The sequence below is a fragment of the Catharus ustulatus genome, chromosome 7 (assembly GCF_009819885.2).
Source record: "Catharus ustulatus isolate bCatUst1 chromosome 7, bCatUst1.pri.v2, whole genome shotgun sequence".
NCBI classification, from domain to species: Eukaryota; Metazoa; Chordata; class Aves; order Passeriformes; family Turdidae; genus Catharus; species Catharus ustulatus.
This window is the reverse complement of record NC_046227.1, coordinates 20,699,705-20,722,128: the sequence shown is the minus strand read 5'-3', so window position 1 is coordinate 20,722,128 and position 22,424 is coordinate 20,699,705. Positions and strand designations below refer to the sequence as shown.

At 37.2% G+C, this 22,424-nt stretch overlaps 1 protein-coding gene across 9 annotated transcripts in view; it reads right to left on the bottom strand.

The window, feature by feature from the left end:
* Positions 1–22,424, bottom strand: part of COBLL1 (cordon-bleu WH2 repeat protein like 1) — an 80,696-nt gene that overhangs the window by 34,088 nt on the left and 24,184 nt on the right. For 4 of the 9 annotated variants that reach the window (XM_033064809.2, XM_033064811.2, XM_033064812.2 and 1 more), the window contains exon 2: positions 3,937–4,116. In XM_033064809.2, the coding sequence (XP_032920700.1) occupies positions 3,937–4,116 (180 nt within the window). Of the gene's footprint in view, positions 1–3,936; positions 4,117–12,569; positions 12,796–14,215; positions 14,833–22,424 lie in introns of those variants that run through there. The other 5 variants (XM_033064806.2, XM_033064808.2, XM_033064807.2 and 2 more) reach the window with 4 other exon arrangements.

Sequence of the window (22,424 nt, the reverse complement as noted above, 5' to 3'; positions counted from 1 at the left end):
TTTGGCTGGTATGGCTTTATCAGAAATCTTAAATTCTAGATGTAATCTCATAACAGGCAAGCACAGCCAAATGTGGAAATATCTTCTACAAAGAACCATCAGATTAATCAGAATTCTAGATAACAAAGACAATGAATACATTCATTAAGCAGTAAGTTAAAGCAGACTTCTCATATGATGCAGTTCTGCAAAAATAATTTAAAATGACTCAATATTAAAAGCTATTCTGAACACTGAATTTTTCCCCTTTAAGTCACCCTAGAATATCATTCCCGTTTCCCTTCATCTTAAAGGACAAATGTTCCATAAGCAAACTGTCTTCTGATTTCTAGCAGGAGGACTGTACTCTCTGGTGCACGTGCTGCACTTCCAGCAGATAACTCTTTGAAAGCTGACAGATATTTCCTTTCCAGAGGAAAGCATCTGCCTGCTTCAGTGGCAGAACACTTGCCTCAGGAGACAAAGGCACGAGGAACAATAAAACAAAAAAAATACACAATTGGTACTCCAATGTGTGAAAAAGCAGTTATCAGATGGACTGAAGAGGTACAGGAGAATGTAGTATCCTCCCATGCTTTCACCTAGATGATATATAACAGCCTGAGGAATACCATGTGAAATGCAGACTAACAACTGCTCCTCCCTCCTCACATTGCTAAACGAGGAAGCTTATTTCAATGCACCTCCAGTATACAGCACAACCTGCTTCAGTTACAAGACAGAAGGAGGGAATACTTTATTTCTTGTACTTCTAATCCCTAATAAAACAAGTACATCCATCCCATTCTAAGAAGAGAAGGGCTGCAAATGCAAATCTCATCATTTCCCCATCTCACTGGGGGCAGAGCAGGGCAGGCCCAGGGAGGAGGAGACAAGAGGAGGCTGCAGACACTGCTGTGACCTTTGTGGTAACCAGCGTATGCAGTAAGTTACTTGTTACCCTTTTACTGGTGAATTTTTATACACTGACTGATTCAAAAGCTGCCCTGCAGTTATTGGAGAGAAGTAAGAATATCAAAGGTGACCAGAGCAAGAATTGACAAGCAAGGATCCCAGAAAGGCATCCTATAGAAATGCACCAGTGACAGGGCACACCCTCAGTTAACCAGTCACAGTGACTGGTAAGTGAGAAACAGCTGCTCACAAACAGGTACATGCAAATTAGTACATGAGAACAGTGATTCAGTGCAAATTTGCTTTCCAATGGTACTTCCAGAAACAACCTGCTTTACTGGAGGATGATGGACTTTAAAGTTCCCCCTACTCCACTGGAGCCAAGGTATCTTCAACAACTGCTTTAGAAAGATATTCCCGCAGTGACAAACAAAAAACCAACCAAGCTTTCCTTGTAACCACATCCTCCAAAACTGTAAAACTCATTTTTCTAAAGCCTTCAAGGAATTATAAGTGGAAGAATACATCACAGTACATTCAACAGCTTCCATAATTAATATTAAGCAAAGCACCAAAAGGAGGTCATCTGCTACCTCAGAGTACATCATCTGCTGGTCTTCCTTTATCTAACTTTAGTAACCTAACTTCATCAAATTACTCCAGGTTTTCTGGAAATCTCTGAGTGTAAATGTATTTACATATTCAGACTTCTACATAATCAGAATTTTTATCTCACTAACACCTTGCTTTGTGCAACATAGCTCTTGCTACCCATTATGCCAAAGCAGGGAGAAAACCAACCCAACTTAATCTGAAAAAGAAAAGTTTCTTCTAGGGGACTATGGAATTTAAGGACACAGCTGTTAGAACTCACCATTTTTCTTTTTCTACTATGATTTAAAAGGTGTTCTCCCCTCAGGACCTTCAGAGCTGCTTACCTCCAATTATGAATGTGGAAAGAAGCAAAGTAACAATTTGTCTATGTCCTTTCTAGAGGGATCATGCCTATTTGTTCACAATATATGACTATAAAGACAGAGCAAAGCTAGAACAAAAGAGAGTTTGAAATATATTTCGCAGTGGACTGCTGGTCCTGCACATCTCCCCTCATTCTGAGATGAGCCTAGCAGTGATAATACTGGCTCTTATTTGCACGACAGTAATTTATGAAATCATGCACATACAGTATCTTTACTGAGAAATCCTGTAACTGTGGGATCATAAAACTGATTGGGAAATGAGTGCAATTCCCGACAAGCCTGTAAGGCCTGTCTTGAACACTGAGTGATTACACGCAATGTAATCTGACCAAGGGAACAGAGATGCAATATTCCTTTCCGGCACTTTGTTCTGAGCAAAGCATGAGAGAGGGGCCATGGTACTCATCAATACAGCTAAAGGGAGCAAAAAGAACAAGAAGCTCCTGACAGTGTACACATGGAGCCTCATGTCTAAGAAGGTTTAAAAACAGAGGAAGGCATCATATTTACAGACTGCAGTATTCCTTGATATAAATGTGCTGAAGGATAAACCATCAAGTACTCACATTATATCAGAAAATTTCTTCTGAGAAATAAAATCTCACATTTCAGTTATCCTGAAAATCACAGAGTCAGGGGGAGGTGTAAAAAGACCCACTGTAGCTCTGGTGAACAAGCTGATATTTGATGTCTAAACAATAATCTCATGAACTCCAGCAAATGACAGTGTGCAAACAGACTCAAGCCAGATTTCATCTCTCGTTAAGAAGTAGGTATAAGCACACATTTACAGTACCTGGTTTGAATGAATAAATAAGTCAGCCTGCTTGGTTTCAGTAGGAGATACATGGGCTGTACACTAACACAAGGACAAAATACAAACAGGTTGTCTTATTTCAGCTTAGGATAGCAACAAACTGCCATCTAAATTGCTATGATCCACACACAGCCTTACACAGGACCCTTCCTAGTAGGCCTATATTTTAGGTTCCAAGATTTATCATTTCAGCTCAACAGTAAATGTTCAGGTTTTTCTGAAAATAAGGTGACTTGAGATTTACATGCACAATCTATCCTACCAATTAACAGTCTGAAATTAACAGTTTGCATTTCAAACTAAAACCAGCTTAAGCAAAACACAATTGTTAAAAGAAATCCAAAGCTGTAGCTATATGGTTTCTTTGAGGCATTTCAGGTTTTGTCTGGAGTGATGACATGTTTTTTGATCACCTCTAGTAGTCAGTCTACAGGTAGCAGTGCCGAGCAAGTGCTGAACACATAACTTCATACCCAAATAGGATGAACAAAGTCACTTTTTATAAGCAAAACTTAAGTGGGAAAATTCACTGAATCATAAAAATAGATAATTTATAGAGATTTTTAGTGACTAGAAAAAAATAACAGATGTGGCTACACATACTCACACGTACCATACAGAATTTCTGAATCTTAAAAATTTTAACAGTCTTCTGAAATAGCACATAAATGTATGAAGATATTTCCACATCTATCCAAAAATCATAATAGAATCACAGAATCATTTAGGTTGAAGATGATCTTTAAGATCATCAGGTCATTAACCCAGCACTCCGAAGTCCACCACTAAACCACGTCCGAAAAATATCATATCTACACATCTTTTAAATACCTGCAGGGATGACAACTAAACCACTTCCCTAGGTTTCCTGTTCCAGTGCTTCCTTTCCATGAAGAAATTTTTCCTAATATCCAATCTAAAGCTCCCTTTAGGCCATTTCCTCTTATCCTATCACTTGTTATCTGGGAGAAGAGACAAACCCTACCTGGCTACAACCTCCTTTTGCGTAGCTGCAGAGAGCAATAAGGTCCCAGCTGAGCATTTTTCTCCAGGCTACACAGCTCCAGCCCCCTCAGCAATCCCAACCCTCCTAAGATTTGTGATCTTGACACTTCACTGCTCTTCTTTGGACACACTATGTTCAGGCTTACACATTCTACCAAGTGATTAAAACCTGGATGAAGGTTGAAGAAAACTTGAGCAAAAAAGTAAAATTAACCAAAAATATAATTCTGAATAACATACCTCCCATTAACTGTAGTGTACTTGATCACATCTCCTGGCAGGACCACTGATAATTCAATATCTTTATCAATTACATTCTCCTTCTGTTCCATTATGAGGTTGGTTGGCTCTATGTTATCAAATTGAGAAACAGCAATGGATTTTGTTTCAGATGGAGGAGGTGGTGCTTTAGATTTTCTTCTGAAATAAACAGATAAAAATTAAAAATCAAGTATGCATTTATACTTACACATATGATTCCAAGCTGGCAAACTAACAAGTCTCAAAAGAGAAACAAACAATTTCTTTTCTAAAGTAATATTTACAACAAAGGGATAAGAGAATATCTTAAATATACTATCAGTGGTGACAGAAGACAAAACAGGCTGAAGTATCCATCACATAAAAAAAATAAAGGGCACCCAATAAACACCAAGCATAAAAAAAAGTTCTTTAATGTACATAAAAGAGTAAATTAGTTGGTTGTTTCTTCTCCCTTGGGTTATGCAAAGACCCTATTTTTCCATTCCCCAAAGAGATTTACTGGATTAGTATAAACTGAAATATTGTATTGTGTAGTATGAAGCCAGTTGTACTACCAGTGCACTTTAGACAGGATAGATACTGGAGCAAGTAGTGATACTTTTCCTCCCCAAATTTTTCTTCTGGTTATTAAAATCATTCAAAGAAATCTTACCAGTTCTACATTATTTAACTTCTATACAGTAATAAAACTACAGTATAACCAATTCTACTGTGTTGTAATATTTCCTGACATTTCATTCACAATATGATTTCATATATTCCCCCTCACCTATGCTGATCTCCTATTTTAGTTTTCTCCATACCCTTTCCCATGTCAGTGACCAGACAGTTTACTCTTGAATACAAGGACTATTCACTAAATAAGCTGCATTAGCTTCACTAAAAAAAAAATAAATCTAAAACAGCATAAAACCCTCTATATCTCTTAATATATGTATGTTACAATAAATTCTGAATGCAGGACTCTCATGTCCTACAACATCTAGTCCAAGATCTCCCTTATTTAAATAAGTCTCCACAATTAACCAATATATTCAGAAGGAAAAAATACTATTATTAAGAATTTTACCATTAGAAACAAAACCGAAACACAGTCAAGACACATTATCCCATGAGAGCTTTTCTTATAAGCATTCTTGAATAGAGACACATTACAAGAAAGGTAAAATACATGTCTGCATAATTCACAAAAGTTCCAAAAATATGCTCATCATTTAGATGGAGTTGTACCAGTTTGTTTACTTTAAACCTAAGAAAAGAAATTAACTTCCATAATTGTCCTACAGAATTAAACCAAAAATAACTAGCACACGACTAAACACACGTTTCTTGAGAAAACAAAGTTTAAAGTCACTCACAATGAAGAACAAACAAGGTCCAGAGCAGCATTGCAAAAAACAACTGTAACGAGGCTTCACATGACTGATCTTTTCTGAAAGTGCTTAGAGTTTTGAACTTCAGAACTCTGTGCTGAATAATTAACTATTCACAGCCCTCAAAGCTGATCAGGAGCACCTCCAAAAAAACTGAATGAGGATCCACATTTAAAATTTATAACTCCTCTCTCAATGTGTTTCATTAGTTTGGTGTGCTCTATATGCCATTCACGATGTGCAAAATGAGCTGAAAATTTGACTTTGGTCTCTACAGCAGCTTCCCTGGGTTGTTTCAGGGTTACATAAACACTACAAAAATGTTTAAATCAAACTTCTTTGTATTCCTCCCCAGCTTCTTAGGGGGTTTTCTTGAAAGATTTTTTGCTTTCATATAACTGTCAAATACAAATTATTGCTAGTACAGAGCCTCAATACAACTATTAGAAATACATAAAATCCCAAAAACATAAAAACTTACATTATGACATTAATACCAAAAAACCCAAAGTGAACTAGTACTGCATGTCCTTCTTTCCTTACTCTCTTACATCTTTAACTTCAAATGACTATTCAAAGCTATTTATCACAGAATTTAATCTTTGAAGAATGTCACAAAGATTTCAAATGATAGTGGACTGTATTTTCCATTAAGTACACAAATATAATTTTATCACTGGAACTCTACTATCACCAGAGTGCTTAATGACGCATAGCAATATATATGGTTTATTCATACAGTGTCTAACAACTGTAAAGAGCTAAAACTGACCAAATACTCTCATGAAAATGTGTGTGCAACAGTTGAAGTTTCACGTATTTACAAAGAACACACACACAGGGTCAGGCAGGTTAACAAGGCCGCTGAAGCTTCGCGTCCCCCACTGCAGAGCCACGTGCCCCACCCATCTCTAAACAATCTGAATGTGCTTTATGGCTAGTTATGCTTACCTGCCCACCCCACACAAAGGAGGAAAAATCCCAAGTGTACTTTCTCAGAAGTCTTGCCAAGTTTTTGACAACCTCTTATTAAACAAGAAGGTCAATGCTTTCATTTTCTGTTTCCAGATCCCATGTTTGCTTTTTTTTTCCTTTAGTTCTCACTAATTCTATCATCTCTCCTTCTCAGTCCAAAGCATTTGCATTTGGTCTCATAGCTTTTTCACTAAATCAGCTTTTGTTTCTACGTGATGAGAGGAGCAGCTGCCTAACAGGCAGGCTGGACTGCACTCCCAGCCCCAGAACTGGTACTGGACAGAACAATTCAAGTGACCATGATTATATAAACAAGTGATAGTGGAAATACACTTGCAGAGGTAGCTTTTATCTACAAACCCTCCTCTCCCTACTCGGCAATTCAAGAAGCCAATGAAAGTGATTTTCTCACCAAGGCATCCTCCACACATCATTTTATCCTAACACCAAAAGTAATATAGTCTATACCACCAATTCAAATACTTCCCCATCATAACGAACCAACAAAAGCCTGGTTCTCTCTTCCCTCTTAACCTATACCAAGTACTCAGCAAACCAGGAGAGCTGTTGATTTGTAATGATTTTGCTAAAAAGACAAAGATTTTAATCTAGTTTCTTCTCCTGAAAACAATTCCAGCCACATACTATCTTCTACATAAATTTTCTGTTTTAATTACTGCTTGCCAAAACAAAAAAATAAATAAATGTTTCTTCACATTCTTCCTAGCCCTGGACAAGGCTGTCAGAGGGACACCTGCAATGCTCTCACAGGGACAAGGTGGTGCAGCCTGGCAGAGTTTCTAGTTCCCTTGTTACCAGAGTACCTGGGAGCCCACTGCTTATGCCAAGGCATTCAGCTTATTCTTATCTAGTAGAGATTATATTGTTCCCCAGCGAACTGATTCATATCTCTTAGCAATTTAAATTTCTGAAGTCCCACCTGCAATTCCTGCCAGTCTCTGTGACAATTCCTGTATTAAAGAATTCTTTCAGCCAAATGCAAATACAAGACTGTAACTTCTTTTAAGAAAAACAGTGCATGTTTACATCAAAACCAAAACCATGAGGTCAACGTTTTATGTGCTTCAAATCCCACCTCAACAGAATAAAATGTCATTGCTGTATCTCAACAACTTTTCTGCTTGCAAAAGGAAAAAAATAACAGTGTCAGCGATCTGGATGCATAGAAGCCTTTTTAAAATAAAGGTCGGACACAGTAAATAAATAATGCATCTATTTATTTAGTTTTCAAAAAAATCCTGCTGGGAAGTTACAAGCAGTAAATTTTTAACTATCAGTAACTAGAGAATGGCACTATAAAATAATGAGGAATATTTGAACTTACAAAAAAAAGGACCAAAAAAAAAAAAAAAAAAGGAAATCTATCTGCTAGATTAGTGTACAATCGAAGGTACAGCATCAAGGAATATTACAGCTCACAGTACTTCCTATTTGGAATACAATTATATGAGTGTATACAAAGATAGCTTGATAGCACTCTCACTGAAATTATTTTGAATTTAACCTCCAACATCAGAATCTTTCCCCAAATTTTCTACAGCATTCACCTAGGACAGGAACGATCATAAAGAACCCACTTGTAATTCAGTCATGTCTCAGGTACTGAAACAGTTCATTAAATATAAACATTTAATATTAAAAACCTTCTAGGCACAACAGACATACTTCAGTTGGTTAATTTGACTTAGGGCAGTATGAAGAACACTGGTGTATTCAAAAATCAATTAGTTGTTTGTTTGGGTTTTTTAATCAAACTTTAAATATTATACTTGCCAAAACTACAAGCAGCATTTTGTTTTATTTTCACTCAGAGTCAGTAAAGGATTCAACTCTACTAAGATCATATCATGAGAGGAAAAAGTCCACTGTAACAAAGCTTCTTCTAGAGCTTTTCTTGTCTTCAACTTCTCATCCCAAGCTATTATTATAATGCTCTCCTGACTACTGCAATAACGCTGTTTCGCTGCCATGTCCTAGAAGCAGACAGTCGAAACCTCACACACAATCTTCTCAAACAAGGAACAGTTGAACAAGTCTTCAGGCCTATATTAAAAACATAGATTTGGTTTTTTAAACAATGATACACCAATTTTGGCCAAGAGGTATACAAAATATTTAGGCTCCCAGTTTCACCTATAAGCATCCCCGGCCCAAAACTCATCTTTAACACTCACAGAACAAATATGCCCATTGGACTGAGTTTATCCTTTTCCCTCTTTGTGGATAATGGTTTCACAGCATCACCACTGCAAGTCTTCAAGATCAAACACTACCTGCTAGGAAAAAGCTTGGAGACAACTGCGGCATTACTATCTGATCTGCTTCTCACAGTCCAGCACATGACTGAAGCTGTCAAGGCAGGTCACTCAAAAAATCACTTCTATATATTTCAGGCCTAAGTGTAGAAATAAAAATACTTTAAAAATAAATTCTATTCATCTTCACTAAATTATTGCCAGGCACACAGGTTTGTATACAAAGTTTGGGGTGTCACTAAGTGCTTCGAGAAAGGTTACATTTAAGTTAGACATATGGCAGTATTCTAGTATTTTTCCTTAACGTTAAGCAGTCCAAATATTTGCTGTGCCAGCCCCAGAGCATCTGTGTAACATGACTATCAGCCTTGATACTGGGCTTTCATTTCAACATCAATATCACTGTTTGATATACAATCTCTCTTTATTTCTACTACAAAAGCACCAGCTAGATGTTAAGATCAAGGTATGGATCAATGAGAGTCAAACAATGTCCATTCTTAGGTTATCCCTTCAAGCCAGGCTTATGATACATATAGGATGAGATAAAGGAAAAATATTTGCTGTATCTGCTCCAGAGAGAAATATGATCTTTCAGATTCTAAACTCATCTGTTTAGTTATCGGGGGAAGAATGTGAGGTCATATTGTACAGCTACTGAGTCTAACAAGTGGTTCAATAGGTACCAAGAAGAAAAACAAGTTCAGAAACACAATTTAACTTCAATTTCCAGGTAGAGGAACAAACATGAACAGTTTGTAAATCTTTTGTGATAAGTTATTTTACAGGGCACTTCTCTATACATATTTCCAAGACTGAAGGGATACAAATATTGTAAATAATACTGGTATTTTAGAAATAATGGAGAAAAATAATAAGGCATAAAATAAGGCCCTGGGTATACAGCTCTGCCAACACATTAATTCATAGTGCAACTGATATTTCAACTGACATGGCAGTAGTAATGCTACGGGTGATAATTTTACTAATTAAGATCTTTGAAGATTATCTCTATGGGTTTACTCAGTGAGGCTTCAGCAAACAGCAAATCATCTGCAGATGTTCTCTTACTCATGCCTTTATTCTGCCATAAAGCAAGCAGAAAAAAAAAAAAAAAAAAAAAAAAAAGGAAAATGCATTTCCACTCTCTTTCAATAAATAAAGTGGATCAAGAAAAGGAGACATCCCTGGAATCAGGACATGTTTTCAAGGATCCTGTGAGAGAAAAAGTTTCCCTAGTCAATGGGATGTGAGGATTTACCCCCTAGCTAGCCTCACTGCTCTGAAGATTTTCTTTTTAAGTCTTATCCTAGAGAGAAATAAATCACAGAACTGGGACGGTAACCATGACAGTAAGGTGAAAGCTTAATGGAATCCCTGGATGTCTGGTTCACACTAAAAGCAAGAAAGCAGCAAATGAATCCTTCAGTTCCCTCCAGACCATCTGGAACAGGCACTTGCCCCCTCTGATTATCTGTCCCCATGGCAGTGACAATCTTGAAAACAGAAGCTACAGTATTTGAGCCATAATTCATTAAATGTTTTTTAGCATTACAAGAAAAAAAGAGGCAATTCTGAGACAACATAAACACAAATCTGTATTATGGGCATTTTTATAACTGTGCCACTCTTAGCATTAAAGAGGCACTAACTCTGGTATAAACATATAATTGAATTAAAGTACAAATTTTAAACTTTTCTAGAAAAAATATTAATTCATTGCTCTTCAAAGCCAAGTCATAACTAATATTACAATGATCTATTCAAGCTCACTTAAAACAAATGAAAAACTCAATTTCTGAGAAAAGAAAGCTGCTTGCTGACTTAGTGCTGTCATGTACCATCCAACAAAACACAGTTAGCTCCCCTCTAGGCATAAGAATCACTTTGCTCTCAGGAAGAAAGCCAAAAGGTCAGAGTCCTAGCAGGCAAGAGAGGATTTTAAAAAAGGAAAAAATACTTTCTCCTCTAAATTAGCCTAAAGTTTATTATAATTATTACTATTTTATTACTGAGGGATTATAGAAATGTGTTCTGATACAAAGTTTTGTTACAACACATTCTATTGTGCCAAGAAGTACTTCTTTTTCTCCTGGGGAAAAAAAAACACCTAACCAAAACTAGCAGATAAAATGAAGTGGAAAAATACTTCCAATCACATTACTTCTAAAGAGGTTGAGAACTCAGACTTCTGAAGTAAATAGGGATAATACAAAATACAAATACAAACTTGGCATGTCCATTTTTGACACACCTCTGCAAAAAACAGATACTTATATATATTTTTGCAACCTTTTCTCAATGTAAAAAAGGCGAAAATGTAGCCTAGATTCACTACCAAAAGAAAGAACAAAAAATCTGAATATCTGAATGGCATTCAAAATTATTAAAATCTTGTATGGCTCAGTTAGCTTTTATTATATTTACAGTTACAAAAACAGCCTAACAGAAAAGAAGGCTAGCAGGGAAGAGAAAGCAGTAAATCTGTAACAGTAATTGAGTAATATATAACTGGCTGAATAAACAGGAAAAGAAAACAAAGAGCAGCTTGATCTGAAAGGGGGAGCTTAACCTTTGATACACTAATAAATCTAACAAATACTTAAAACTCAAGCAAACGTATGTTACCTCCACTAAAAATAAACTCTCAAATCTTTATCGAGAGCTGCTAAAAAAGTTGCTCATACAGCTGTTTTTCTTCCATGCCTAGTAAGAAAGTTCAATTAAGAGCTCTCAAATAAAACCAAACCTGAATCTGTCCTTCTGGTTGTTACCCCCAGCCATGAAAGCAGGTGTAATGCCACTGTCTTTTCAAAGTCTGCAGACAAAGCACCCAGCTCTGCTCATGGCTTTTCCGGCTGCTATTCTGAACATCAATAGAAGTAAGAATTGTCAATTATCTGAGTTTTGCTGCTGCTGCTTTTTTCTCCTGTTCAAAATCATGTTTTAGAAGTAACACTGGAGGCAGGATGGGACAGATTTAGAGGCTGGGAAAGGTAAGGAAAAGAAGAGCAGAGGTGCTCAGTATCACAGCAGCCAGGAAAGAGGTTAATACAGACCCTTCCCTTTTCCCCCCATGTATTTATAGACACACATGCCTCAAATACAGGTACATGGATGTAGATGTAGGTGGGTAACAGAGAAAGTGCTGCAGGACAGCAACTAAGAAGCTCTACAACTAACAGGGAAGACAAAATCCACCTCCTTTCCTTTTAGCTGCCGTAGAAGACTGGGTTCAACTACAACAGTAGCACTTCCCAGCTGAAAATTCAGATACAGGAAGAATAACTGAGAAAGCATAACAATGCAACTTTAGAAAGCACTGCAATTTATTTTCATTTTTCCTGCAGGTGTTTTGAACAGAACAAACTTTCTCCCTTTTAGAAAATTCTTCATTCACCAGAAACTTTCTCTTAGCAGTTATATCCTTTATCTGCCCAGAGTTTGGTAACACTGAAAATCTCTTGTACAGTCACATAACCCAGAAATAGGAAATTTATTAAACTGAAGAACAGAGATGATGTTAAGTATTAGAAAGGAATGTGATGCAGGAAAAGTTTCCTATCTCAAGCAAGATTAAATATAAATATCCCTGTGTGCACATCTATATGCACTTATACACAGATGCTATGAGACGTATGATGAATGTATAGAGCTCCTACACAGACAACCAAGTGAACAAATAAGGCGTCCTCGTTCATTATAGAAAAGAAAGATAAAAAAAACCAGTTAAGTTTAAGCTAAGAAATTGAACTAAGCCGGGCATTTTCTTTACTAGATTTCAAAGGGAGAATCTTGGCATTTAGTATCTGGAACAGCCTGATGTAAATAAAGAGGTTTCTCCCTACATATGAGGACAGTAGCTACAGTTCACCAAACAGAAACACCAAGCGTCTTGGGCTAACACTGCTGGCAAGAAATGCTTTGAGTACCCACCCGCCACCAGATTCTCCTGCTCATCCTTTACAGCTGTCTCAACACTCACCCTCCTGTCTGCATCTTCCTCAGAAAGCAAAGTGGAAAAACCTTTTTACCTTCAGGAACTGGGTCACACTTACTACCTCCTCACATGCCAGCGCTGCTGCTGGAGCCCCAGCCTCATCTCAGGCACTCTGTGAGGGGCAATGAGCAGCAGGAGGCAGAGGCACAAGTCCCATGCCAGCTCTCTGCACAGCACAAACCCGACCAGCAGTTTTCATGGCCACCTTCGAGTCACTGACAGCAGGAGCTCCCTCCCCTTTGTCCTACTTTAACTTTACCTCCCTCATTGGTTGGCAGCTCAGGGCCCCAAATGAATGCTCTTATTTTGTCTCCAAATTCATCCCCATCTGCACACAAGAGCTGTCATTATCGCCTTTCTCTGCTTATATCTGCACACTCAAAATCCCCTGGATCCAATCCTTACTGCATTCTTGCAACAGGCAAGAAAGAAAGAAGGTATTTCTTTGAAGAAAGAAGATATTTCTTTGAAGAAAGCTGGCTCCCTGCATGAGGGTAACACCAAAGCTATTTTGGATGGCCAACTCTTTCCATTAGAAAGCCTCTGCACTTTCTGCAAAAAGGTACAGAACTTCAGCATAAAAAATAAAGTAGGAAAAAAATCTTATTTATATAATAATGATTATAATCATCAGCAGTCTGCTCTGGGGAATGTAAAGAAACTTTCCTAATGAATGCTTTGCTCTAACTACTATACTTAACTTCTACATTCACCTCTGAATCCTTTCCAACTTTCTCTACCACAGCCAGTTTACAGCCAACTTCACTGCTGAGTTTTTAACATGCCAACAGATGATACAGTGCCAGCAGCATACTGACTTCTACAAGAAATTCAGCTGAACACTGCTCCTTAAATTCTTCCTTTGTAAGCGAAGTCCATTGTGCAGTTATTTAGGAACTTAGTCTATTTAGGTATTACAAAATATTTTAATGGTTTTATTGATAAATAAAACCAGTATTCAACAGACAACGAACACACAGAATACAGAGCAAGGACTGCACTAAATTAAACACTAAAAGAACCAACTTTTACAAGGTATTACAAGAAACTAGTGTGGCTTTTTTCCCCATCAAAATTTTAGATCAAAATCTGATGAATGCAAATCAAAGAAATCAGAAATGCCTTACGTCTGCATGAAATAACAGCATTTCTTATTTAAAATAAACTCAAAAACCTCATTTGAGCTTCTAAGAACTAAATATCAACTTAAAATAAAATACACAACAGCTTCTATACCCAGAAATGTACCACTAAAATTTCAGCAGTCTGTCCACATGGATAAATGCCTTTACACACCCTCACCTCTTAGCCAGAGATGGGATTTTAAAAACCTTTTGTAGAATTATTACATACTTTGTCTGAAAGAGGATAACAGACATTAATCCTTCTTTCTTCATACAGGCCTATATTTAAGTTCTGGCAATTTATGTACTGTGCTTCACCTGAATTCTGTGTTCCCTCCAAGAGCAAGGACTTATATGCTACTGCAGGTATATAATTATTGGCAAACATTTTTTTATTCACAGCAGGTGTAACAACACCACAAACATTACTTTGAAGCCATTCTGCTCGGCCTCTAAACAAGAAGGAAGAGTAATAGCTAAAAATCACTACATTACTTTTCTGCTTACCTCCATGATAGCACAGGTGGTTCTTCTCCATTAATATCAGGTGGGTTTCCTTCAATAGCATATGGAGGTAGAAGGGAGGGTGTGAGTGTGGGCATGGCAGGCTCACTGTTCCCTTCTGCTACTGCTGACATCAGTAAGCCTACCTATTTATAATCCCACCACCTGACCAAACAGCCTGCAGAGTACATCTAGAGATTTGTACAGCCTGTAATCCTGACATATCTACTTCAGCCAATTCAAAAGAGAGTATTAAGTAGCTTTGTTATGTCTTCTGTGGCTTTATACCATAAAAAGAATCCAATCCTGTTTTCCACACCCCTTTTATTTGCACAAAACAAGTTTAATGGGGATTTTTAGAATTAAGACTAGTCCTCCCATCCATGCTTTTTAGCCTTCCCCATTTCTCTGCCTGTGAGATGCCCACCTAAATACCTCAAATGAGCATATTCTAAGGATTAATGGAATATTTAGACAACAGAGGCAAATACGCATTTACATCCAGTTAATTTGATCATCAATAATCCCTGCAAAATTATTGAAATTTAAGATTTTCACAAAACATTTTCACAAGCCAAGGACAATATTTACACTATCACAAAACAAACCCTTCTGCTCCCTCAAAAAAACAACCAAACAAAAAAACCCAAAAAACTCAAAAGTGTTTAAAGTAGGATTACTTACAGAAGCTTGACCTCACTGTCAATTCAAACCAGAAGCTGCTTAAAAGCAATTCTTGATTCAGTTACCTCTTCCCAAAGTCAGCCCTAATGCATTCAGCCATGGGAGGGCTGCTTGCAGCTGAGTCTGCCCAGGGACTGGGAAGGAATGCAGTCAACAATCTCTTTGGGCAAGTGCTGTCATCAATGACAACATCCTGCAAGTTTCTATCATTGGTAAATGTTGCTTCTAGATCTGTATCAGACCACAATGTGTTTCAGAGTGGCTTGAGTACTGCTTCTGTGAGAGGAAAACATCTGTGTGAGTGCTTGTGTGTTGAGTAAACATCATTACTGACAGCTCCTTACCTAACCTTTCCTACCTGAGATGTCCTATCACCAGCATCCATCCCACACTAATGCCAGACAAAGGAGAAATCTACACCAGCTTTGCCTAAACGTGTGTAAGGTTGAATGAAACAATTAGATGAATCAGTTGTGTTCCAAGTCAAATGCACTCTACAACCAAACTCCAAAAGTTAACAATAAAAGAATAAAAATCCTTTCACTCGATTGATAAGCTGGGGAGGGCAATAATGCAGATGCAGCCAGGCTTGCAGGACAAGACTGCCTGTAGGAAAAGTTTGGTGAATGCAGGGTATCAACGTTGGCTAAAACAGCAACATATTGCCTGGGGCAGGCATGTCCAACACAGGACACAATATCTGAGAATTTCCTTTGGAGGCATTAATTATTATCTGGGTCTAAGGCCTACAGCTTGAAACCTAGAATTAATACCCACAGTAATAAAACATCTGATTTTTTTTTAGTCCTGTTGTTCTCTTGTGGTTATTTTAAATACAGTTTATCTAGTTAGCAATATCCTCCTTATGGCTTTCATAGATTAAGCAGTAAATTTATCACTGTTGAAAAGTCATGTTCAGGGAGTGACCAATGGAATTTAACAATATTGACCACAAGCAAAGTGTCCAACATTTCAGATAACCTAAAACAATATAAAGGTTTTCCATGTCTATGAGTATGTGCCTGGCCATTTTCCCTTCATCTGACAGAGGTTACGTTTTCTTTTTCCCCAGTATCACTCAGGATAGATTACAGTAATTTCACAATTATAAGCTGCACCATTTTGACTAAAATTTTGGTCCGAACCTGGAAGTGCGTCTTATAATCAGGTGCAGCCAATATATTGATGAGATTCAGAAATTTGCCAACGCAGACATGTGAGCCTGCATGGACCCGAGCCGAGCCAGAGCGTGCCCAGCCCCAGCGGGGAGGCAGCGGGGCCAATCCGAGCCCACGTGGCCCTGAGCCGAGCCAGCAAACTCCGCGATCCCGCGATTCTGTTACTAATTGGCAACTTTGAGAAAGTTGTGCAAGCATCCTCACTGCAAACGAAAGTGCGGCTTATAAACATGAAATTACTGTACTTGCTTTTTTGGGAGTTTGGGTTTTTGTGGTTTTGTTTTTGTCTTTTAAAGTTCCCGGAATAATTGTGGAAAGCAAAATTGTAAGATTTTTATAAGATGAGGAAGGAGGAGAGCTTACACACGGTATTAGGAAAAAAAAAAAAAAAAAAAAGGAAACTACCATATAAAGGAATAGAATGTAAAAGTTTTGTTAGAATTTGGTTTAGAATTTTAAAGTGCTTCTCATTTTTTCATAAAGCACCTACTTAAATTACAAATTCTGGCATGCTGTGTAGCAACACTTCTTAAACTGAAACATCACCTAAATAGTATCAGCAATGAAAGGCAATATATGTGGATGCACCATAAACTGCAATTTATTTTACAATTTTTAGTGTGTATATTTAAAGCAAAATAATTCTATTTTGCTAAATAGAATGACATTATAGGGCTAAATACAAAACGCTTCCCAAAGAGGTTTCTGTACAGGTCACATTTGAGTACAGATCTTTCATGTTCTCTAATCCATAAAATTGTTTCCAAGACCAAAAAGATAAGACTTGCATGTATTAGTGAGGAAAAGAAACCAAAACTTTCCTAGTATTTTTAGCTCTTTAATACTTTCAGATTCATTTGTCTGTGATTACCCAGATCGTTTAGTAACTTTGCAATGAAGATTTAAAAAAAACCCCAAATCCAAAAACCCAATGTACTGTTAAAACTCTGGATGTGTATCAATAGTGTGCATATGGAAAAGCTTCTCAGAATTATCTGGGTTTTAAAATCCCCAATAAGGACGTATCTGTGAAGCTGGGAACTCTTTGAACCTATTGTCTCTATTGTTATAAACAAACCACCGTTTTTTAAAACTCTCTGGTATTTCATCTAACCCTGAAATAGTAATGATTATTTTTTTTAATAAAATCCATGAGAAACTAGTCTGAAAGCAGCAAGAATAGCAGGAAACAGATTACCAGGGTAAGAATGGCATTCTTCCAGATTAAATTCTTGCTTTATTAAATACTCTTTTCTTCAGTTGCTTTGTACCTACTGAGCTGACATCTCATCTGTGATGGACAGTCTCCAGGGAAAGGCGAATAGTTTTGTTAAATCAAAAAGAATTGGAGAAGAGAGCATAGACAAGAGGCTTCCAAATGGCTTGGAAGCAGACCAAGAACTTATTTTTCTTATGCAAGTCACACATCAATGAGGAAAGTCAATTTTAGATTGTATCATCACTCAACAATAAGTGTGACTTAATTATTTTACCATTAGTTAACATTTGGTTTAAGGATTTCATGCATCATCATTAGATAATTCTGTTGCATGTTGTCTTTTCACTCACTTGGAACAGTAAGAACACAACAAATTGGCACATGAACAAAAGGTAAACATAAGAAACACAGTGACATGGTCTCAGCTCTCACGTCCCTTAAGCCATATCTCATCTTTGACCATTCTCTTGATCCTCTCTGAACCTTCTTCCATTTACTACATCCCTGTGGATATGGCAGAGACCAGAACCATGCACTGTATTGCCATTAGAGATCTATACATTGGTGAAATCCTGATTTCCCTTTTGTTCTCTATTCCTTTGCTGATGCACGTGCCAAACTGATTTGTAATAAGTCTATCTAAAGTGAATTTAATCTCATTCACTTTTGAAAAACCTTTCTGCAAATCTTCAGAGTCGTATCTCCTCTTATTACAACAAATAATAAATTTTTACCGTCATTAAAGTTCACTTTATTCAGCTGCTTTCCCAGACTACTAACATGCTGAACTAAGAGTTCCAGCACAAATCCCTATGGAACTCCAAGGCGGCATGCCCTCACCTTCATAGCAGAACATTTCCCATATTGCTGTTCTTATTGGGACAAATTATCTAATCATGCAAGATACTGTCTTATGCCATGTTTGTTTAGTTTCCTAAAATGCTTTGGGGTACAGACAAGGAGAAGCTTTTCAAAGGACAAGCACGACTGCGCCAGCAGGCTTTTCCTCATACATTTGGTCAGCACAGCCCTTAGATTGTTTCCTCTTTCCACAGCCTTAAGATATTGTAGAAACACTGCTACATCGAAGAGTTCCTCATTTTATTCTAACTGTGCTTGTTGCATGAATCTGCAGAGAAACAGATTTTCACTGTTAAATTCAGCCACCAAATTTAGTTCGTCCTGAATAAGGTAGTACTTAAGAGCCCTCAACAAAGCTGTCCTAGCTGCTGCACAAATTCAGAACAAAAAAGAGAGTGCCTACTCAGAAAACATCTGTGGACCAAAGGACAAGCCTTCCTTTTGGGCTGCCTGTTGACAGTATGACTTGGATAAATCGGTGCCTGACTCTTTCACTTCTCTACCTCAATTACAACCTTTTACCCTCATTTTAATATTATAGATACAACTAACACAAAAGGTAATATGCAAACAGTAGCACATCTTTTGACCCGAGTCATTATTTCATCACAGTTGCAAAGGATCTGCCTCACTATTCCAAAATTGTTTTAGTATTTTCTTCTGTGCCAATTCTCTGTCCCAGCCCTGCAAGAGCAAAATCTATAACTTCTTCCACAGGACCACAACCACATTCTCACCTATGGCTCCACTTGCATTACACCTACAAACATCTGACAATCAAGAATCCATACTAGCTCTTGGTAAGTGCCAGGCAATACATGACAACTTCCCTTATTGTTAAGGTCAAGGAAAACCAGAAATCAAGGGACTTGGAATAGCTTGTGACAATTAAGCTCTGCAGAGGAACATAAGGGTTAAGGTAAAAGTAGCAAAGCCCCCAGTGTCTGATGAGCATGCTCACTAGGTCAGAGAATAAGAGCATACTAATAGATGTTATCCAGAAGTTTTGTTCCCTTAAAACCAAAAAGAACTGCAAATTGCCAGACAATCCTCAACTTCCGAGTTTTGGTGATTCAGACATACTTGAGAAAACATGACTAAAATTAAGAAGTCATTAATCACCCAGAAATTATCGTTTTGGGAAGACAGTATCATCTCTCCCCTAGGTACACATTACAACACAGAAAGATCTAAGTGAACCAAATACATCATTTAAGGAGTAAACGACACATTACTACACATTGGTAGGGAGTACTGACATGGGATTAATGGTTGCCAGGAATAAAAGATAAGAAATAAGAGACAAGCAGGGTTGTAAACTCGGGGACTTTTTTCCAATATTTTTCACGTCAATTTGATATAGCTAGGTAACAGATGGTATATTATGTTTTTCCTGCCTTGACACAATTTAAAAACAAGTTACAGATGGCTATAATGAAATCCTCATTAACACACTTACATTTTCACAGTTCAGAAATAGCAATAATGGAACTTTCAGGTCTGGAATTTCCTGTTGGTTAATTAGTGGTTAGGTTAATAGCCTGAGGAAGTACACAACCCAAAAAGTTTCCTTGTTTTTTAATCATATAATTACTATATTCATATTTCTGGGAAAGCTCTCAAGAAAAATTTAATGTCACAGTAAAGCTACCTTTATAGCTCTTCCTTGTTTTGTGAAACAACTGTATTATTTTATTTAGCAGAGCACATGGGCAGGAAAGCCTAATTCAGCTGCTTGTTTTTATTTTGAAGATAACAACTTAGAGAATTCCACCAATACACATTACACCAAATACCTTCTACAGAAAAGCTAGAATCAACAACCATGGGTCCACTGCTACAATGTTATCGTAATATCATTGATTAATGCTTAAATAATTACTTTTTTAAACTCAAGTTTATAATCATCTACCACAGCTTGAAATATGACATATGGTTAACAGCATACTGTGATATTGCTGAATCTCTCTTCTAGAAAGAGGAAAAAAAGACCAGAACCACTACAAATCTTGCACTCAGGCTATTTCCACAAAGTAATTTGTGTCACGAAACAGTACAGTTAAAGTGGATGTGGAATTCAGCACTACAAACCCTCTGGGTTTTAGTAACCCCATGCTTTTACTGATTGATAACACCATGCCCTCATCACTGTGCTCCTCACACTGTCACGCCAAGGCTGCAGCCAAAGCCATTCCCTGGCCCAGCTGTGCCTTCACCAGGTGCAGCCACACCTCAGGTAACACAACCCACACGGTGCTACAGAACAAGGAAGAGGCTGGCTGGGCAGAACCAAGTCCCAAAACCTTACTGAGTGCTGTTGCTGAACTTTTTCCTTTTTTAACTGCCATCACCGAAAAACAGCAGAGAAATTGTGACACCCTTGATACCAAGCACAAATGGAAACAACCACACAGCTCTTTGAAATGCTAGAGCTTCAAAGGAGGATAGCCACTGCCAAACCATCATGAAAGTAACATAATGTGGAAAACCTGACTTGTAACTGAAGTTACATAGCTAGAAAGAGACAGTATCCAAATATTTAAAAGTTGTAATGCTAAAAATATCTTTTAAGCAACCTCACGACAAAAAATGGCAGGGAAAGAGAATTCAGATTCTCTAATAAACACATTATTATAATTATGTAAGGTTTTTCAGCCCTCCCATTTCTTCACAATCTATTTTGACAGCAAGAAGAATTGAAGCATTATTATCTTCCTTAACTAGCAGAAATGAGAGCCATGTACTTCAAAAACTTTATGAAACACTGAATGTCATTACTGGTTTCAACAGTCAAGTACACCCAGAAACCAACTGAAAAAACCCAGAGTGTTCTTAGAGAGCTGAGAACTACAGCTCCAAGCAGAGCTACAGTGCTTGCTTAAATCACTCTTGGACACCTAAAAAGTCAATTAAAAAGAAAAACAAACAAACAAACAAACAAACCAAACAAACAAACCAAACAAACAAACCAAACAAACAAACAAAAAAAAAACCCCAAAAAAACCCCAGACAAAATAAAGCTCTTATAATGATTTTCTTCTGGAAAAATCCTGTATTTTAATTCAGAAACTTTCAGATCCAGTTTCATATACAAGTTTCCATAATCATATCCATTCCTTGACAGAACAGTCCATACTGTGACAGATCTTTCTATGGCAGTGTTGCAGTAAGAAATTTAGATGTAGCTTTAGTAAGAAGTTAAACAAGCTTCTTGTTTTGAATATTTACACGCAGTATAATGCAGTTTTTATAAACCTGTACCTCTGGTCAAGTTCAGTTACACTTGCTTGTCTCCTTCCAAACCAAAAAGCTAAAAATAATTGCAATGTTTCAATGCTAAACAGCAATTTGTGAAGCAAGGACACCTTGTGTTTGCTTCACCCAGCACTCCCTCACTTCATTCTTCATAACAGTGCGTCTGGTGCAACAGTTCTCTTTATGTTCTGAGTTTCTGTGCTTATCACATGACAAAAAGAAAAAAGAAAAAAATTAATATATTACAGTTATAAACTTTGTTGAGCAAGTTTCAGGTACTTCTTCAAAGTGAAGTATACATAAGACAGTGGAAAAATTATACAGTTAATTGTACTACAAGGATAAATACTAAAATCTGTATAGAAAGTCCTCCCCTTTTTAACAATGACATCAAACAACTCAGATAAGAGTTTTGTTTTACAAAACTGAAACTGATTTACAAGAGGGTCTTCATTCCAGAGGGGTAAGAATTTGTCTGGGTAGCAAAAGTCCATGACTATAAAGATGGCATGTGGGAAGGAACATGCCTCAGGTTCCCTGCTACCCACAAGACAGGAATGAGGAAGAACAATACAGTGCTTTTTCTTACTCAGTGCACACACACACATAACCTCCTTAATTCAGATAAACATCTATCTTTGGAATCGGTATCACAGACAACTAAACTGAGAGTGTATTACAGCAGCATCAGCAATGGGCAGCTAGTCATGTTTGGGGATTCTCTCTGTCACTCTGTAGGAGAAAGCTCAAATCAACAAAGCCAAAAAAATGAAATATAAGGAAATATGCCTTCCAAAATACAGACTTTATTCTAGATAAAGTGTATGTTATATAGAACCATTACAAAACAGTTTAAAATATCTCAAAGAAGGTCAAATGTAACAAGTTAGCATGATGAAAATGTTACTTGTATTAAAAAAAAAATTGAAAAGGCTCATTTGGTTTTCTCTACTTCAAACCCTAATTCCAGACTAATATTCAGAAGTGCAAGTGCATTCAGTCTCTATTTCAGTAC